An 18133-nucleotide genomic window follows, 5' to 3' on the forward strand; every position below is an offset into this window, starting at 1 on the left:
CAGTACCAGCACACAGCACGACAGGTCGTCTCCACCTCGTAAATCCCTTGCAGATTCTATGAAACGTTACCTAGAAGCTGCTTGCTGCTGCGGGATATGATAGGCTGTGACAGCTGCAAAAGAGAAAAAGCACTGCAGGGCCAAGCGTAGAAAAAAAGCACGTATTTGATGCACGCGTATGGGCACTGCATGCGTCTGTTGTGCCTGCATGCACGCTTCGGATATTTTATATATAGTACACCTAGCCGAGCTCTTCGTTTTAAACGAGGCATTCTTTCTAGTTGCGGCAGTCTCATGTGATTCCGGACTTCCAGGTCCTTATACTAGGCTCCATTAGAAGCCCTATATGACCTATCAATATTAAGCAGCAGAGACCCAGTACATGCAGTATGCGAGCAAGCCACCCAAAATGGGGTTGAGCTAGTCTTGTTAGTTGCAGTTACTCCATCATCTGAGTTCCCCGATGATTACTTGCCACGGGTGCGAGATGCTCTCGATTTCTACAGGGTTGGAGATGGGCTAACATTGCGTATTTAAGAGATACAAAAAGCCAGATGTTTACCTACCTTGGCAAGAAGCCATTCGCGCCCTTTTTAGGTGCCTTTACTCTCCCCTTGGGAAGCCACGCCAGGATTTCCATAAACTTGACCGCGCTCTGCGGCTCCCCGATCCGCTCCTGCTCCTTCCCCAGATTCGGTGGCTCCCTCAGCGCGGCCTCTCGCTTGTCGATCCTCCTCTGCACTTCTTTCAGCAGCTTCTTCGCCTACCTCCTCTTGCTGGTCTGGCCATTTGAGTTTGCGACGATGTCATACAGCGCTCACAGGATGTCGCATACGGCCAGACTGGGCTTGACGATTGGGATGAGGAAGGGTCTCATGGAGGGGTAAAAGGCGATGGATGTTGACAAGACAATGACCACGGTAGATAGAGAGACTAAAAGTGCGACAATGTCAGCCTTGTCGTTACATATTCGTCAGGGAGTGAGGTCAAGAGGCACAGGCAGCTTACACATCCATTTGATTTGATCGTTGAGCCTCATCCACTTGGCCTCGTTGATGTCATCGTTGTTCATTCCGAAGAAGGCCGCAAAGGATCCCAGAGGTAGCTGATGAGGGTGTACATAGATTAGCAATCCGTCCAGGGGTAGGCACTCGCAGTACAGTCAACGGGAAGACTCACAAAGAAGATAGTGATAATGGTGAATGCCATGATCGCACGACCTTGCTTCACGCTCTCCCCAGCACGCTCCAAGGCCGCTTTCGCCTCCACGATGGATGCCTGCTGTTGTTTGAGAGTAAGGAACCCCTCGAGCTAAAAGCGCGTGTCAGTTGCAACCTTTCTATAATTGGAGAGACGAGACTCACCTGCCGACAGGTATGCAGAGCAGATTGCTCCAGCTCAACGATCTCTGCCCTTCTACTACTTCTCGCCAACTCCAGTACTCCTTCAGCTTCATGTAGCGTTTCGTCCGCGATCTGGGCTGTGTATTGGCCATGCTTGCGCTTCGGTGTGTCAGTACCGTCGTCTTCCTCCTCTTCGCCTTCACCCTCCTCCTGCTTATCTCTGGAGCCGATCAGACCTTGTAGCAGTTTCTGAAGCCGACCAACGCTGTCCGCTTTATCCGTACGGCGTCCCCGAGGATGGGCAAGATGTCGCTTGAAGTCCTTGACTACTTTAAGCTGTTCGTTGTAGATTCGCTTCATGATTTTGAGCTCCTCGGCTATGTCTTGGGCTTCTTTTGGCAAGGCCCCTTCGGGGTTGATGTCCAGGTACTTGGTACCAATAGCCTTGGGTAGCATGTTCTTGTTGTAGGGCTTTGTGTGTCGCCAAGTGTGTCATAAGCGACTGTCGTCATTTGATCCTTTTAACTGTAAGCAATCGCACAGCTCCAAGGAGATAACGAAATGACGAGAGAAATGTTTTACCACATGCGCTGATGCTGACGCAAAGATATCCATAACCTCTGGGCGTTGGTCAAGAGGCTTGGTGCGGTCAAAGAACACCCGAGAGCATGGGTCAATGATAATCAACGCTACAAACGGCACCGACGGTGTCAGTGCAAAGTGCCATATTCAGTTGGATTTTTTCAATTGCATAAGTACCTAGATGATGAACAGATTTGATATTCTCCGGGCGGGCCTCGAACCGTTCGCGCAGGCTTTTATGCACACCGGAAGCATCAGGCTTGTTCCTTCCCCAGCGTCTGGAGACTGACGTGATGATCGTATCTACCAAGTGTCAGTACCATGTAATGGGTGAGACTTCAGGACGTTTACTGTTATCTAGGATCCAGAGCCAAAGCTGATCAACCATCACAACACGGCTTTGCGTTCTGTTCTCCTTTTTGTCCAGCGTACCCCTGTATACAACTTGGTCCTTATCTCTCTGGCTCGTATCGTCTAGAGTGACGAAATAGTACTGGTCAAGTGTGCGTCGAATATGCAATGGTGGATCTGCCTTGACGTAGTCTTAGAGCAACCTTCCATCGGCCTCGTAGTCCATCTGTTCAGCCACCTAGGCTAGCGTAAACAAGTAGGTAGCCAGGAGCCGCCTTTGCACACGTCATTATCTTCTGTAGGTATGGAAAAAGTGCGATGGACATACCTCCATGGCTTTGGCTCTGTCGTGTTCTTTCTCATATTAGTTGCCCTTATCTTCTTGATCGTAACATCAAGAAGAGCCGGGTCTTGCTTATTGTGCCCAAGAGTGTCATTGATGACTTGTACCATCTTGGCCCTGCGACTGCTCGTCTCCCAGTGCATGTATGGCAGCTTTTGTTGTTGTCAGACTCTGTCGCTCGCCACACCACCGGTTCCATTACTACGAATATTGCTACATTCTTTTCCTTTGGAAGACTCCCATCTGTAAACCTTTTGGTTTCGGAAGAGATCTGTCCTTGTACTAGCTCGGGTGCACTTGAGCCTTGGTGATCAACGGGATCTGCCCTCGTAGTTAGCGCCATTCCATGCTCTTTGCCTGGTAGCTACCGACCTCTGGGGATTACGGCGCATTTAGACCGCATGTGCCTGGCGTGGATTGGCCCTCCCCTTTTTGTCCAGTCCTTCATTGGATACGTGGCATTTCCCAGGTAAGTCCTTGGGTTTGCACGCCGCTCGTCGGCTGGTGGGTGACTTACTAATGCCCTGTGTCCTGCTAATGTGCTGTGTACCCGAAGGCACCATGCCGAAGTCGACACCCGCGAATTTGACTCAGGTGTACTTGGACTTGCCTCCAGCTGGCGATGTCGAGCTACCAGGGTCAGACTTCATAGTAGGAGCTGCTGATAATACCAATGTCAGGATGCATTAATGTATTCAGTCATCGATCACCGGGCAAGATAGTGCGGACATCCAACCGTCCGAGACATGCATTGATCCAAGCCCAGTCAAGAAGTCTGTAACCATCATCCATGGAACAGGTGATCCACCTGGGGCAGCTTACTTTGTCCTGCGGAAGGTTTACAAAAGTTTTATGGCCATCTTTGAATTACCCTCAATACCACAAACTGGTTTTGATATTGCGATATTCTGTCATTGATACTTGAAAACAAACTGCCATAGCAAAAGCCTCCGGAAAAGAAAGGAATCAATCTCGAATGGCCACAGACCATGTATTCGCCGTGAACGCCAGCGTGCCGGTCTGCTTCAAACGCTCCGGATCCACCAGTATCCGCAGTCCAATTGAGCTGCGTCCAATATGATAGACGCGGAAAATGAGATAAATCTTGTCAGGCGACTGCTGGGAGGCGTTTTGAATACTCTGACGTTGCATCTACAATATGATTTGATTAGCACAAGAGTCTGGATAATTATCCAGAAAGTGGAGAGTGTGATGAGGGATACATACCATCAAGTACTGAGAATTGCTCATATAAAAGGGTGTTTCACAGGCATCTGTCGTGGTCTTGACTTCTATCGAGTACCCTATTCGCTCTCCAGAATTGACCTGTACAGGGATGTAATCCTTGGCAACGAGTAAATTGGTAAGCGCGCCATCGGTGTCATCATACGTGATATCGGAGGTCTCAGGGCCAGTAAACCGCCTGATATCACCATACTCTGGGTGGTTCACAGCGTAATGGCGGATAGTGCTCTTCCAATTGTCGATGTTGAAGCCTGGCAGGGTAGGCGCGCGAAGCTTGGATAACAACTCAAAAACCTAGAGAAGCAGTCATCAGTTCAATCGTTCCTGAGGTCACTTATGGCTCGGACATGGTGCCATGGCATGGGAGGTAAGATCAAGCATGCTATAGAAAAGGAAGGATCGCTTACAAATAATTCTCCTGCGGCACCAATCATTCTGTCACGCTCCAGCTTGCCGTAGGCATGGAGGCTATAGGGGCCACCGGCAGTAACGTCCCGTTGAAGCCGGGAGGGGATGTTGAGTGAGCCTCTCGGGCTGGGGAACACCGCCTCCCGAGCCTGTGCAACGGTCAATGTCAACAATCGGGTATATTCTGCCAGCGAGGGCTGAACGAGGATAGCTATAGACGCGGGCGAGACCGAAACCCTCGACCCAGAGGCCCTGCCATGGCTTGTAGAATGTGCTTCAGTATTTCGGCCGTCTCTGGAAGAGCTACGGCTTCGCGAAGGATTGCTGGAAGACGGCGTGGCCGCACCAGTGGCATCATTTCCACTGGCAAGCGTCCGATAAGGTGATAATTCCACGTCCTGGGCATCGTGTGTCCATCCACGTGAGGTTCGCGAAGCAGTTTCGTCGGGGATACCGCCTCCTTCATCATCCTCCTTATCCGCCAGGGGAATCTCAGGGATTCCTTGCTCATCCAGAATGGCACGGAGAGAACGGTGCCTAGCTCCAAGAACACTTTATGCAACCATTACCGCTTGGGTCGGCACGAGGTCAGGGATTTGCGTGCTTGGGTTCGTCATGAGCCACTCGCATAGCCGCTGGGGTAGCTTGCTGCGAAAGCAGATCTCTTGGTCAATCTCGTCCTCAGGGACGTAGATTTTCAAGCCCGAATCGTCCTCGCGGATATGTAGCAACGCTGTTTCCTTTTCGACCTTCAGCACCCTGCCATCTTGGTGCAGGTGCAGCTCTGATGTGATCTTGCTCGTCTCGAGGGTCTGAGACTCGGATAGATAGCGATACAGCGCCTCCCGGTCATGGACGTTACCAGCTCTTGGGCTGTTGTAAGTCACGGCAATCCTGCGTAATCCAGTCAGAACTCATTCAGGAGCAAAAGGAAGATGGACGGACTAACCGAACTAATGCATGCGCTTTGGTTTGCACCAGCAGCCTCGGTGATGTGACTACTCGAGTCAAGCTGCTGTCAACAGCAGAGAAGTCTTTGACGGCTTTTGACAGGTAGCGGTTTCCGAGGCCGGCCCACTCTATGAACGACCCCAGACCGCGAACTAAGTCCATGCTGAAGTCGAGGAACTTTGCCTCGTCAAGAAAGGCATCCCCGAGAGGCTTGCGGTCCCATATGGCAAACCCTTCGTTTCCATTTTGGAGAAGCCGTACGCCAGACCCGGGCAGCCTAACAGGAAAGACCTTGTTCTGGAGGACTGGTCCAGGGTCATAGACGCTACCCTCACTGGCCAACAGCGAACTGAAGGCTAGAATCGTGTCCTTGATCTCCTCTATTGGCAGGCGCGTTGTTTCCTCTGCCGTGAGCTTCTCATACACCATCTTGGCAGTTTGTGTCTCGACCCCCAGCAGGTTCACGAAAAAGTCTTCGAGGTCTTCGTAGAGGGGTTGGACAACAAGCATAGTCCTGATTCTGGTGGGGCTGGACCACAAGCACTTCGTCGTCGCGTACCACTCGCCTTCTTCGCCACCATATACGAGCTTCTTCTCGGTGAAAGCCGCTCTGGTGTATTGCTTAGCTATCGTCACTCCGAACTTGCCAGCATACATAGGGTGCTTACCGTAATTGTCCCCTGGAAACGGGACCTAGGTCTAACGAATGAAGAAACTTGTACAATTTGTGTACAGTGTCCAAATCGCTGTCTCCGCTGAGCTTGATGATTTGGAGTTCTTCGACAATATTCTCCCAAGTGCACTTTCGTTGTATCCCCAAAGTGTCCAAGAAGGAGTCACCGAGCTGACCGACTTGACTTTGGAAATGGGGAGAATATAGATGGAACAGCGAGTTCAGGACAGTGGTGCCGATACCGGTAGGAGCCTGCCATACGCATTTGTCTGGTTCAGTCCACATTGCATACATTGATTCGCTCTGGGGTATGTAGATGTAACTGGTTCCATTGTCGAAGAAAGACCTGAGAAAAGATTTGTTAGACTGATGGCTGTTCGAGAAACATGACCCACCGGGAGATAGCGCTTATAATTTCGACATCTGCATGCTAGTATAACTAGCTCATGTTTCGAATAGCTGCAAAGGGCTACTTGACCATGTGAAAGGGGGACAGTGTAGAACATGCCTGATCCTGTCTCTGGTTTGTTTTTGGTTGTTGGACTCTAACACTTTGCCTTGGAGGAAGATGTAAAGGTCCAGTACTCTCCTCGGTGTATCGAGCTCGTCAGGAACCTCGTTGCATGATTTTATCGTCTTCAAAATGTCCAGCGATAAGTCCACAAGGTCGAGTTCTTTCATACCAAGGTGGAATGTTTTGTCGAGCTCTTTCCACTCTAGGGGCAGTGTCTCATCGCTGAGGGGTGCCGCAAGCCTCAAGAACGGGAACATTTCATCGTCGAGGAGGAATCGATCACATAGTCCTCGTAGGGTGTCCAACGGCAGATAAGTGTTTTTCAATGTAACCAGGCCTGTTTCATCGCCTCTTTCGCAAAGTACCGGGATCTTCCGAAGCTCTTGCAGAATGTTGCCGTTGCTGTCAAACCTACGACTCTCATTGGTCCAATTCTCTTACAAGAAGCCCAGAAACCTCTCTGGTCGGTGCGCCGCTATGTACCGACAGGCGTCTGACAGGTTCTTCCCTTCGGCATCGGCTATCGGGATGTGTTGACGGACGTTGAAATACCGATGCAACCAATCATTGAAAGATTCCTTGTCATCCTTCAATGGGCTAGGCGCATCCTTCAAGTAGTATCCATGGACGTAGGTGACTTCGAAACCAGGACTACCATCTCCGAACATATCCCCAGCAGGCGTCGGTTCAAGCAACTGGCCAGCCCCATGCGGGCTTTCGTCGCGCAAGTATATGTTATCACGGTGTCTTGGAAGAAAGAATTTGCACTTATCTGTCATGATCCAGATAGATGTATAGGTTGGAGTCGTTATTGCTAGATGATGCGTGAGATAGAGGAAGCGAAGGTGGTAGGCTGATTGATATAACCCCATCCGCAAAGAGCCCTGGTGAAATTTGATGAGGACGTTTCGCACGGTTGTGACAGATGCGTGGGTCACGCCCATGCTGTCGAATAGCTCCTTTCTAGCCTCGTTGGTAGTGCTCGAAGGGCAAACGACATCCAGATCTAGCTCTTCCGGAATGTCCAGGTCTGTACCAGCTACCTTTGAGTAATAGACGGCTTTTTGGTTATCGGTATTTGACCTCCACTGACCGCTCCGGAGTGGTAATAAATCCAGGGCCCGGATTTGATCCCGGAACGTTCTTAAGTCATGTTTGTCACTACTGAACGGGAGCCGTAGCAGCTTTGCCATGCGTGATTGCCAGTCCTGGTCCTCGATAGACTTGATCCTGGAGTCCGTCTGCTCAAGGTCCCACTTCACCCGGGCAATTATTGCCTGTATGCTGACATGCTTCAATCCGAAACTTGAGAGGAGGAGTAGATCCGCCTTTTGGTAAGCTGGGGATAGATAGACTTCGGGGTAAATATCACGGAGCAATGGTTCGCCTGAACTGTCGAGCACCCGGGGACGAAGGGTTGCGGATTCCTGAATCAACCTGAAAGTGTCCATGGATGGCTGTGAGAATCTAGGTACCATTACCCTGGTCTCCTGTATCCTTTTTGTGATCTGCTCGATCAGATATGACCAGTAATCCTCAACCGTGTCGTCTGGCTTTGGGAGGTATCGCATCCACTGGAACGCCAATGTGGGATGCTTGCACATTTGTTTGATAGCTGTGACGAATGCATTGATGATACCACGGCGGAGTCCCTCGTTCCTGGGAGAGTCGACCACAATACCTTGTCTGTTGGCTTGTGTGACGAAGTCCGCCTGAATCAGAAACTGAGCGAGGAATTTCAATTAGAAAATCATATCTGCATGTACCGTAGGCTAATGAGGGGTCCACTAACCTTGAATCGTGTCTGCTGGACAGGTAGAAACGCAAAAAACCCATTGGTCATGCACCACGGGGACATTTTCCCTAGTGAGTGGAAAGGCTAGAGTTATTTCACTCGTGGCGTATCCTCGGGTTTCGTGTTCTCTTTCCGTGTAGATCCTATTCTCGTTTCCGGCGAGACCATTGACTAACTGTTGGGTTATGTGATAGTACTTGGTGTCCTCGGTTATCATGTCGCCTTCAGAAGTCCGTTTTGTAAGCACTCTGCGGCCTGCTTCATTGCGATTGATCGTAAAGGTTATCCTCTTGGTAACTTTGGCTTCGTCCGCGTCGTCGTCATGGAAGGCCACCACGATCTGATCCAGCTTCTTCAAGAACAACAGTAAGGTGTCGTGAATTTCCGCAAATTGTGCACGGATGCGTGCCCGTTGTCTTGTGAGCTCCTCTGCATCACCTTCGTCGTGGAGGAGGAGGGTGATCCGGCTGAGGTATTCCTCAAGATCATCTTGCGGATCTTGCCACTCCGGAGTGACCATGCCCAACCCCGTGTCGCTCGGACGGTGTTCAAATGAGAAGGACAGTCCTCTCGATTGAATGTGCACTCGATAAGCTGCCATGAAGACCGACTTGAATCCGATGCCCTTCTCTCCAACGTAGCCTTGATCTCCGTGCTTAGAACTTTGGCCCACCGCGCAGATGGCCTTGAGGTTGATTTCTGTGAAGCCATCTTCATTGCATTCCTGGACAATCTTGTGCGGGTAGACGTGAAACGAGACACGAGGCACTTCGCCACGCCCTCGGGCTTTCTCGTAATGATTATCCTCGGCATTCTGAAGGAGCTCAAACACGAATCGGCCTTGCTGGTATATAAGTTCTGAGCCAGGCTATCGGACAAACAATGAATTAGTTTGCCTGTGGCTATGAACGACAGAGGATACGTGGGTAGAGACTTACGTTTTGACACTTGCTGCAACCATGTTGTCCTTGATTCGCAGAAGTCCCGTCCATTCATCGCGTTGAATTGCGGTCAGACTTTCCCAAATGTCTTGTTTGGGGAAGCCAAGATCCTCGCGGACCTTTGCCACGCGGGCGCGGGCATTTGTTAGAACTGAAGACCTATCGGCCATTACTGGAAGAGCGTTTGGTGTGTCTCTCTCCAATTCTCGATCGTTCGTCGTGTGAAAAGAAAGATGTCAGAATATCGAGCTACGGGGTCATATAAGATCTGCAAAGACACTGCGGAGTAAGTTGTTCAGCAGACGGATCATAACCCTGCACTCCTCCAGAAGATGACTGCAGCTAAAAGGGGCCGATACGACGTGCTGGTACTGGTGTTGGTTCAATTACAGCATCGCTGCAGGTCATTGATAACACTGAATGGCCAGGTTCGGGGGGGGGGGGCTGTACTGACATGGGCCCAATGATTCTCGGGCCTGATCTACAATCAGCCTCCTCTTTCGCTCCGGACCGTAACTTGCACCAGCCGCTAGACTGCCTCCTGCAGCGTGCGAAGAGCATCTGAAATTACGAACCCGTAGTTTTGGAAACTTCAACTTTGCAATTCGACTGAAAACAGCACCTGTGCTAACCAGATTCTCGCCAGTTAACCCAGCCTCCTGCTTCAATTCCACTACGATAGGCTGCCAAGCATTAGCCAGGTTTCCAACCCATGGAGTGGGGTGTGATCAGTGACTTTCCGGGGAAGCGCTCGCATCACCTCCACTGTGCCATGCAGCATATCAACATACAGACAGGGATACGTAAGCGCCCGACAGACACGAGCCGAGGTTCCGTCTCAGGATGAGAACAAGGAACGCGCAGGCCTGTAAAAAGCCAGGTTGGAAGGGTTGCAACAGACATGAATGCATTGGTCCAATAGGTGATCGATCATCGGGCAAGATAGTACGAACATCCACCACCACCACCACCACTACTTCCCCCTCCTCCTCCGCCGACCAAGCGCTAACAGAACCAACCCTTGTCTCTCCATCGGTTTCTGTGTTACCAGAACGTCCGGAGGACTCTTCGAGGTGGTGTTCTCGAGAGCGAGCCGCTGGGACTGGCTATCGGACACACTGTGGCTGAGCTTCCCGGGGGGACTGTCCTTGGCCGAGGCCTTCTCGTGGCCCCGGGCCAGCACTAGATGCTTAGGGTCCGTGATGTGAAAAGGTGCTAGCAGGTCGTCCGGCCGCGTCATGAGTGCTCCACTCAGCACTGTCATCCGAATCCTGATGGTTGCAGTAATCAGTTCACAGCCTGATCGTGCCAAGAACAATAACATCCATAGTAATACGAAGGTAGCTGTGCTCTGAATTGTATTATATGTACATTTACTTGTAAATCTTTTAATGTTCTTTTTCTTTGGTTCAGATCAATTACTGCCTTGTCGCAATCATGGCAATGCATCCATGGGAAGTGGCGCTACATGGGGCACGCACCTGGAACTGCAGGCGCGTCTTAAAAAAGGTACCAGCCAGCTCAATCTCAATGGGAAGGAAGATGGTTCAACCAGTTCGCACCTGCCCAATATGCAATTTTCCAATTTCCAAACAGAGCTAGTTGACAATCAGCTTCCTCAAATTCACATCCCATTATAGAACAGCGGCGAGTCATTTATCAACGCGTGTATTGAGATGCAGAATGTTGCTTGTCGCAAGCTGCCACATATGGGCGCTCGCGTCCAACTAACTGCATCGCGGTGAACTATTGTACAACATTATTACAAAACGTCTTCAGTTTAGCCAGTGAGTTCCAAGAGCGAAATCGTCTCGGTGCTCCTGGTCTCTCTGCCAGTGTAGCTGGTCCATGCCAGCCTGTCTTGTGCCCCAGCAGTGTGAGCTCTTCAATTCACCTCCAGATGTACCGATGCAAATGTACAAATCGTCGCTTTCTTCGTGACGCCCAACATGTAGGGGGAGCAATCCATATTCTTCGCCGACTTTCTTCGTAGTTGTCAAGCCACGTTAGGTCCTCGACACTATTATGGCCAGCCAGCTGAGTCTTGGTCGCCATGTTAACCATTGAATGCAACGAAATCTGGTGCCATATTGACGGCACACTCGCCCTTCTTCTCGCCCCGGTATCTGGCTTCCACTACACAGTTGTTAGCTTGTCGGCATTCGCATAGATATTACTTCAGACTTGATGGAAGCTGTTCACATACCCTCAAGGTTGAGACCCTTGATCCGCACAACCAACTCGATGGAGACTCTCCAGCATTGCTTTCTGCCATTCTGCTCGGGCAGGATCAACCGCTCGTCCCGGAGGGACGTCATGTCCGCCACGATTTTCCCAATGCAGCGGGCACCTGTTCATGGGTACTATGTTAGCGACGCCCTGTTCCAATTCACAAGTAGATACTGTGGACGGTGTTACCTCTGTTCTTCCTGCCTTCTCTTAGGTAGCCGGACTCCATGGTCGTGTCGGAGATGAAGATTAGCTCTTCACAGAGGAGTCGCGCCTCACTGTTGACAAAAACATGATCAGAGGAGATGGAATAAGTCCAGTTTGTGCCGATGTCGTCGCCCTTGTATTGCTGTTAGTAATATTCCATGGCTTGTTGAAGAAATCATTCCTCCTTACCTTTTGCGCAAACCAGATGATGCGGTCGAAGAACCACCACTTGCCATCGAGGTACGTGAATTTTGATCTTCCTCTGTTGGACTTTGCCGGGAGATATTTGTAGTCCGGGCTGTCTTCGTGGTCCTCGATGTGGCGGAGGATACCGTAGGACGACGGAAGTGTTCTTGCTGGCTCAGAAGTCTTGTTCAGGGCTCGAAGCACTGCACCCTGAGCAATGGCGGTAGGGCTGGACCTTCCTGTTAATATGCTATTCTCTCGTTGTTATTTTCAGGAAGCTTTGATGTGCTCACTCGATCGGCTGCCCTTGCCCCAGAAGCTCGATTTGTGGCTTATACTGGGCGTTGTAATCTGCTACGCCCTTCTTCAGGCGAATCTGGTATGACTCCGATCGACTGAAACCGCCCAGCATAATGATGTACTAATCAGAGGTTAGTTTGAGATACGTCATATGAGCATTGCGCATTTGAACCTACCTTGATTGGTCTGTCTCTCTCCCTGGCCATGGTCAACTGGGCTTCTGTCAAGGCCCAAACTTTCTCAAGGCACGATACGAACATCATGGAAATATCACCACTGTATCGCGGTTTAGCTAACAGTCAGATGTGAAATTTGATCTGAACTCACTGGTCGATTCTGATGACATTTCTTCCGAACTTATGTTCCGTGTCCGGCACCAGACCTTCACACTTAAAGAGTTGAGGGCGCGGAAATTCTTCGAACGCGTTGAAGCCTCTCTTCCTTTGCTCGAATTGCTCCCAGGTGACCTCTTGGGCAATTTTTTGCAGAGTCTTTCCGCGCTTTTCCTCGAGGTAAGTTGCTCCGGCTTGCAATCTTCTTAGGACGTGCTTGTAGAACATGCCGTTCAATATGTTCGACCCGCACAGGTCACCTAAGCAAGGTTAACATGTATGTTCTAAATTACTTGTGAATACACGTGTGCTCTTACCTGTGGGTGTAGCGTCCTCTCTCGCCAGTCGAAGAGGCAAGTCTGCACTAGTCTGATAAAGACTTGTATCACAGGTACCGCCACCTACAGCAGTGATTAGCTTATGAGGATGTCATACTATTTGAGGCATATGCTTACCTGAATCCAGTATCAAGAGCCGGGAGGATTTCTGTCTGGGTTAGAATCTGAATGAAGTATGTATGTAGTCGAGGTTGGTTGGTGTTGCTCACCTCAATGATTGGGTACTGCTTCAAAGCCCATTGAGCACCTGCCTCGGGCTCCGTAATCATGGAGAATCGAGGAATCCATTTATCAGAGAAGGTAGCCCCACCAAGTTTGACTCGACACAAGGCCTTGGCCAACGCTTTTTGCAAGTCCATGCAGGCATTCAATCTGAAGACTACAGGGACGCACAACATAATCTCAACCTTATAGCCCTTGTCGAGATAGTACAGCACTTTCAGCTGATACTTCGCGTGGCTGAGCAAACGTGTAAAGTAGTCTGCCGTAATAGCCACATGGGGCGATCCTCGAGGAATGCGGCGAGTGTCTTGGAGCCTTTCGACGACTGGCTGAAGCTCTTCACGGATCTCCCGTGTCTCGGGGTCATCCTGGAAGAGAAGCTTGAAGCACTCGATTCTTTCCTCAGTCATCGGCTGCTTGTTGCGTCGAGGCCTCTCATCAGCCGCCTCGTGTACTCCATCGACGACTTCATAGCCGAACAGAGCAATGTTTCGATGGTCTGGCTCCCCTTCGTTCTTGACAGGCCCAAATCGGGGATCGGAGTGACGAAATTCAGGATCCGGAGGATACAGAAACGTTGTGGGTACCTGGTTCTTCATTTGGTCGCCAATCGAATTGTGGATGTCCTCAGGGTAATGAGTAATGGGCTGCAGTCTGTCAGGTGAGACCTTGGCACGATTCTCGATCTCATGTGGCTCAAGGATGACAAATTGGATCGCGGTGTTGGATGTACCGAAATCGATGGCGAGAATGACCAGTTTCTGCTCAGAGGCAGAGGGTGTGGCATCAGCCAGATCCATTGGCGATTCGGGGGTGAATTGATAAGAGACATTGTGCTGGGGATGGCACCAAGGCAGCGCGATGTGCTGTCTCTCCTACAGTGAAATTCCCATGCTTTTGGCAAAGGATTGCCCAATAGGAGGAGACCAGGCCTGCGGGTGGACACAGGCGCAAACGGGATGGCGAGATCAGGCAAAGCGGAGGAAGAGGTGAAGGACCTTGAGCTTCAAGCAGCCCTACGATTGATGGAGAGTGTGTGCTCTCTGTCAAATCAGCAAAGGCAACGATGCGGGAAAAGAATGTTTAGTGGTTCAACAATGATGTAAAATGTTGTGGGAAATAATAGCACAAGTGCCTTGCCTATCTTTTTTTCGGGATGTGAATGTGAGTAGGTGCTTCTCATGCAGCTACCCGGACAACCTGGCAAGCTTCAATTGAATTTGCACTTAGGCACGGATTTTCTTACCTGACTTGTAAGGTGCATCTTCAACCTCATCGTCTCCTTCACATCAACCAAGGCACCCAGCCTATTGTGTGCTAAGATTTCACTTCAGTCCCACCCACCAACAACTCACACCTGACGAAAGATTGTCATCTCAAAATCACCCAGAACACACACAGCCTGGCCACAAATTAAAGCATTTCAGATTGAAAATTCGCACTCCAGCTTTTCCTTCCTTCCCTGCTCGTTTGCATCCCACAACCAACCACCCTCTTTCGTCCCATGCAATGTTCAGCAGAGCGAAAGGATTCGTTCGTCGTTACATCGGAATTGTGAAATCACACATCTCTCCAGTCTACACAGAACCTGCAAGCTCCTCAGCAACCAGTCTCCATCACAACATCATGCCGAGAAAGTGGCCTGAAGAGTGCACTGCACGTGCCTTCGCTTGGCTCGATCACTGCATTGAGCACGATATCGACTTTTCCGATACAGTCGTCAACCATGTCATCGCCAATACTGGCATAAGAGCCTTCACAGAATACACCCAGGTCCGCGGTCACATGGTCTACTATGCCAAGGCACAAATCACCGACCAGACCAGCCAAAGCATCAGATCGAAGCTTCGTAAATGCATGCCCAATCTGCTGCTAGATGGAAGTTCCATCGTACCCGGCTTGACCGGCGACACCCCAATGGCGAACCGTATCGCTGCCATCAAAGCATCGTTGGCCGAGCCCGGCGTTGCTGAGGCTGCTGAGATGAAGGAAGAGAACGAAGCTGGCGGAACTGCCCAAGACGTTGCCATGCACGATGGCAATGACGACAATGACGACAATAATTCCTCGTTTGGCAATTCAGACCAAAGCGAATACACGGGCAGCGAGCCTAGTAAAACGGCTGCTGCTGGTCCCAGTGCCGCACGTAGCTTCCGCAAGAAGCGTCCCCAATCGGTTCGTCTCAGGTTTCTTTTCAATCAAAAGTTCTATGCCTGTCTCGTCCACCTTGTCGCGTCATCTAGGTCTAGCAGCACCTTAATCATTACCATAGCAACCAATGCTAACCGACTTTTAGGCCACGGCTCAGTTGCCTCCTCCCAAAAAGCCCCGCCTTGCCACACATAACACTCGTAATCTGGAAGTGGACGTTGAAGACGAGTTGTCAGTTGAGGGTCCAATCAATGAAGGCTTCACTAGAAGACCCAAGCGTCACGTCCTCCCGGCGAAGGCACCACAGCCCCGCAAATTCTCTGCACAAAGCATCGTGCAGGAGCAAGATCGCCCCCGTCCTGCGACATCGACTGCACCGAAGCCTTACCGTGCACACCAGGCTGAGAATTCACCCGAGCCAGGAAGCCCGCTGCGAGTAGCCGAAAACGCGTTTCCATATACTCCTCCCCGGCAGACCCATATCCAAGACTTGCACCAGCAGGAAGAGATGGCCCCGTCGTTTCACCCTGGAATTACCATTCAAGAGAACCCCCACGCGCAACAGGACTCCGAGTCGCAGCAACGAAGTTCCCAGGCCAGCACAGAGATTGCACCTGAAACTGAAGTTGGCCAGTCCCAGGCTCATGGTCTGCCAGGACAAGACGCTGGAACTGAAGCTGGACAGTCCCAGGCTCAGGCTCACGGTGGTCTTCCGGCACAAGGCGAACGCGCACTTTTGCGAGAGAACATTCGGCTCTGGAAGATGTTCACCAAAGAAAAGAACGAGAAGTTGGCACTGCAGGAATCGAACAAGTTGTTCAGAAACATGCTTTCATCGCCAGCAAACCACCCGTCGCTGGTCCGTACAAGACACCTGGAACTGAAGGATCGTTTCAAGAGCCAGGAAAAGATGAACTGTGACGTGAGGGAGCTTGAGCGGGGGCTCCTCCAGCTTAGCAAGGGCAGCCTGGTGGAGAGATTTGAGGACCTGCAGTTGCACATACGGGATGCATGCGACCCCTTCCACCTCACTGGCTTGAAGGAGACGTTGAACGTATCCGGCAACGACACCTTGCGAGACAAAAAGATTAATCTCCTGTTCAAGACCGCCTTTGGCTGGGGATTGAACGCATGGGAACTGCGCGACGATGAGGACTGCCATTTGTTCCGCGCCCTCGTTACCGCGCACGTATTCCTCTTCGTTTTCGAGTCCGACTTCCCGTCAAACTTTACTGGCCATGACGATTCGGCAATGCTCAAGGAGTTCCGCAAGATTATCTTCGAGCAAAGTAAGTATCATTAACACCATCCATTCCCACGTATAGATAGAGGTCAGGGCAGCCATAGCTAACGTATCGATTGAATATATGGCGCATACTCACTGCACATCAAGGAGCGGGTCGCCTTGCGGTCCTATCTCGAAGATCGGCATTATTGGATGATGCCCGACAAGAAGCCCTTCCAGAACGTGGTCCAGACCAAGGCCGAGGCGCTCGCACTCGACGTGGCCGAGCTGTTCGCGCCGCTGGACACGCCCACGAGCGTCGTGGCCAACCACCTCACCACGCTCTACGAGAGAGCGCTGCGCTTGAAGGCCGACCTGGTCTTGAGCAATCAGAGCTACACCGCGCGCTTCCTCCCTAGCAAAGACCCCATCGACCTTGCTGTCGTGGATATCGAGAACGACGTCGGCGATCGAGCTGTCGAGCCGACCAAGGTCAAACAGTGCTTCTTCCCCATCATCTACTTCAAGCCCAACCCCGAGATCGACGCGGTGACCACAGAGCTGAGTCAGTGCATGGTCAAGTACACGAACTTTGCGATCTTGGACTCCCGGTTCGGCAAACCAGGTGACGCAACCATGCTCTACAAAGGCATAGTGATAGCTTGAATGAGAAGACGAAGCCGTCTTGAAGAAAAGAGAGGTGGCCTTGGAGAAGAGAACTCGAGACTGAAGAAAACGAAGCGAGGTTGATGGAGAAAACAACGAGAGAAGTCGATCCGAGGAGAAGGCTTTCTTGGAAGGCGTAAACGCCATTATTATTTACATGTAGGAATAGGAATCTGCTGCAAGAGCAAAGTTGAAGCTAGCAGTGGAAGAAGGAATATGATGCGACACGGGGCAAACCTTGTATATAGAGATAGCTACGTCGCCCTTGAACCTCGATACTTTCGCCGCAAGCAGGAGCGGCACAGCGACACATTGACAGGAGCTTAAATCAACATTATTCGATCTCACCCCGATTGGTCGTACATTATGCTTTACCCCTGCGTTATGGTGACGGAAAGCTTTGTCTTGATGGTTTGGATACGGGCCGATACGTGGCTGTAGAATGCAGATCAGGACAAAACTACACGAACGGTCGAAGTGGGAGGTTGACGAACTATTCAGGTTGAGACAAGAGAACGGGCCACGTCGTCCATAAGTTGGATGGTGGCATTGTGGTCATCTCTTCGTCGCGACGGCATGCTGTTCGCCCAGGATACACCAGCGCCTCCTCGGTTCCATTTGTTGTCCGTCGCTGGATGGGGTCCAAGTTACATGGTAATTCCAACTTGTACAGGTGCGTATAGGCCGAAATCATGTGTGAAGCGAATAGAAAAGCCTAGTGTGTATCCAATACGGCCAGAGGAGGATTAATCATTATCAATATCTATAGGCACGTGTGTGGTCTCCCTCCTGTCCAATATGGCCTCATGCCATCTAAACTGTTCTTCATCATGGCTGACAATGCTGGTGGCCAACATTTATAGGCAAAAGGCATGGGTTTAAGGGACTTGAGGGCTTTGCATCGAAGAGGGCGAGCTCATGGAGTTTGAACAGGGAGGGCAAGCGGTTCGAAGTGGGATAGCGGGACAAGTGCAGACTCGTTTTATTTCTAGTTGATTATGTGTCCAATTCAAAACCAGGCCATCTCGATATGAATGAAATACGCGCAACTGACATGATGCCACTTAGTGTAATTGCCCGTGTGAAGTAACAATTTCAGCAGGTTCAAATATCACGGAAGCAAGCAACTGT

General features: G+C 50.8%; 6 protein-coding genes across 6 annotated transcripts; 1 reads left to right on the forward strand and 5 right to left on the reverse strand.

Moving 5' to 3' along the window:
* Positions 1-817: 817 nt before the first annotated feature.
* Positions 818-1799, reverse strand: PG986_011357 (CorA-like Mg2+ transporter protein; the record flags this gene model as incomplete). Its single annotated transcript, XM_066847579.1, has 4 exons — positions 818-933; positions 1009-1105; positions 1180-1311; positions 1365-1799. 4 exons carry the CDS (start codon positions 1797-1799, stop codon positions 818-820), a joined length of 780 nt encoding a protein of 259 aa, XP_066697070.1.
* A 1786-nt stretch (positions 1800-3585) lies between these two features.
* Positions 3586-9316, reverse strand: PG986_011358 (uncharacterized protein; the record flags this gene model as incomplete). Its single annotated transcript, XM_066847580.1, has 10 exons — positions 3586-3771; positions 3847-4158; positions 4272-4778; positions 4842-5166; positions 5222-5833; positions 5892-6242; positions 6375-6821; positions 6852-8134; positions 8243-9073; positions 9152-9316. 10 exons carry the CDS (start codon positions 9314-9316, stop codon positions 3586-3588), a joined length of 5019 nt encoding a protein of 1672 aa, XP_066697071.1.
* An 803-nt stretch (positions 9317-10119) lies between these two features.
* Positions 10120-10386, reverse strand: PG986_011359 (uncharacterized protein; the record flags this gene model as incomplete). Its single annotated transcript, XM_066847581.1, has 1 exon — positions 10120-10386. One exon carries the CDS (start codon positions 10384-10386, stop codon positions 10120-10122), a length of 267 nt encoding a protein of 88 aa, XP_066697072.1.
* An 816-nt stretch (positions 10387-11202) lies between these two features.
* PG986_011360 (uncharacterized protein) lies at positions 11203-13760 on the reverse strand (the record flags this gene model as incomplete). The annotated part of the gene is made up of 10 exons (XM_066847582.1): positions 11203-11282; positions 11353-11496; positions 11565-11715; positions 11772-12003; positions 12062-12189; positions 12245-12344; positions 12396-12660; positions 12718-12764; positions 12856-12902; positions 12948-13760. 10 exons carry the CDS (start codon positions 13758-13760, stop codon positions 11203-11205), a joined length of 2007 nt encoding a protein of 668 aa, XP_066697073.1.
* Positions 13761-15644: 1884 nt separating this feature from the next.
* PG986_011361 (uncharacterized protein) lies at positions 15645-16273 on the reverse strand (the record flags this gene model as incomplete). The annotated part of the gene is made up of 2 exons (XM_066847583.1): positions 15645-15844; positions 15979-16273. The coding sequence occupies 2 exons, from the start codon at positions 16271-16273 to the stop codon at positions 15645-15647; spliced, it is 495 nt and encodes a 164-aa protein (XP_066697074.1).
* A 279-nt stretch (positions 16274-16552) lies between these two features.
* On the forward strand, positions 16553-17002 carry PG986_011362 (uncharacterized protein; the record flags this gene model as incomplete). The annotated part of the gene is made up of 1 exon (XM_066847584.1): positions 16553-17002. One exon carries the CDS (start codon positions 16553-16555, stop codon positions 17000-17002), a length of 450 nt encoding a protein of 149 aa, XP_066697075.1.
* Between the last annotated feature and the right edge of the window lie 1131 nt (positions 17003-18133).

This window comes from Apiospora aurea (assembly GCF_038362705.1).
Source record: "Apiospora aurea strain CBS 24483 chromosome Unknown utg000007l_segment0_segment0, whole genome shotgun sequence".
Taxonomy (NCBI): Eukaryota; Fungi; Ascomycota; class Sordariomycetes; order Amphisphaeriales; family Apiosporaceae; genus Apiospora; species Apiospora aurea.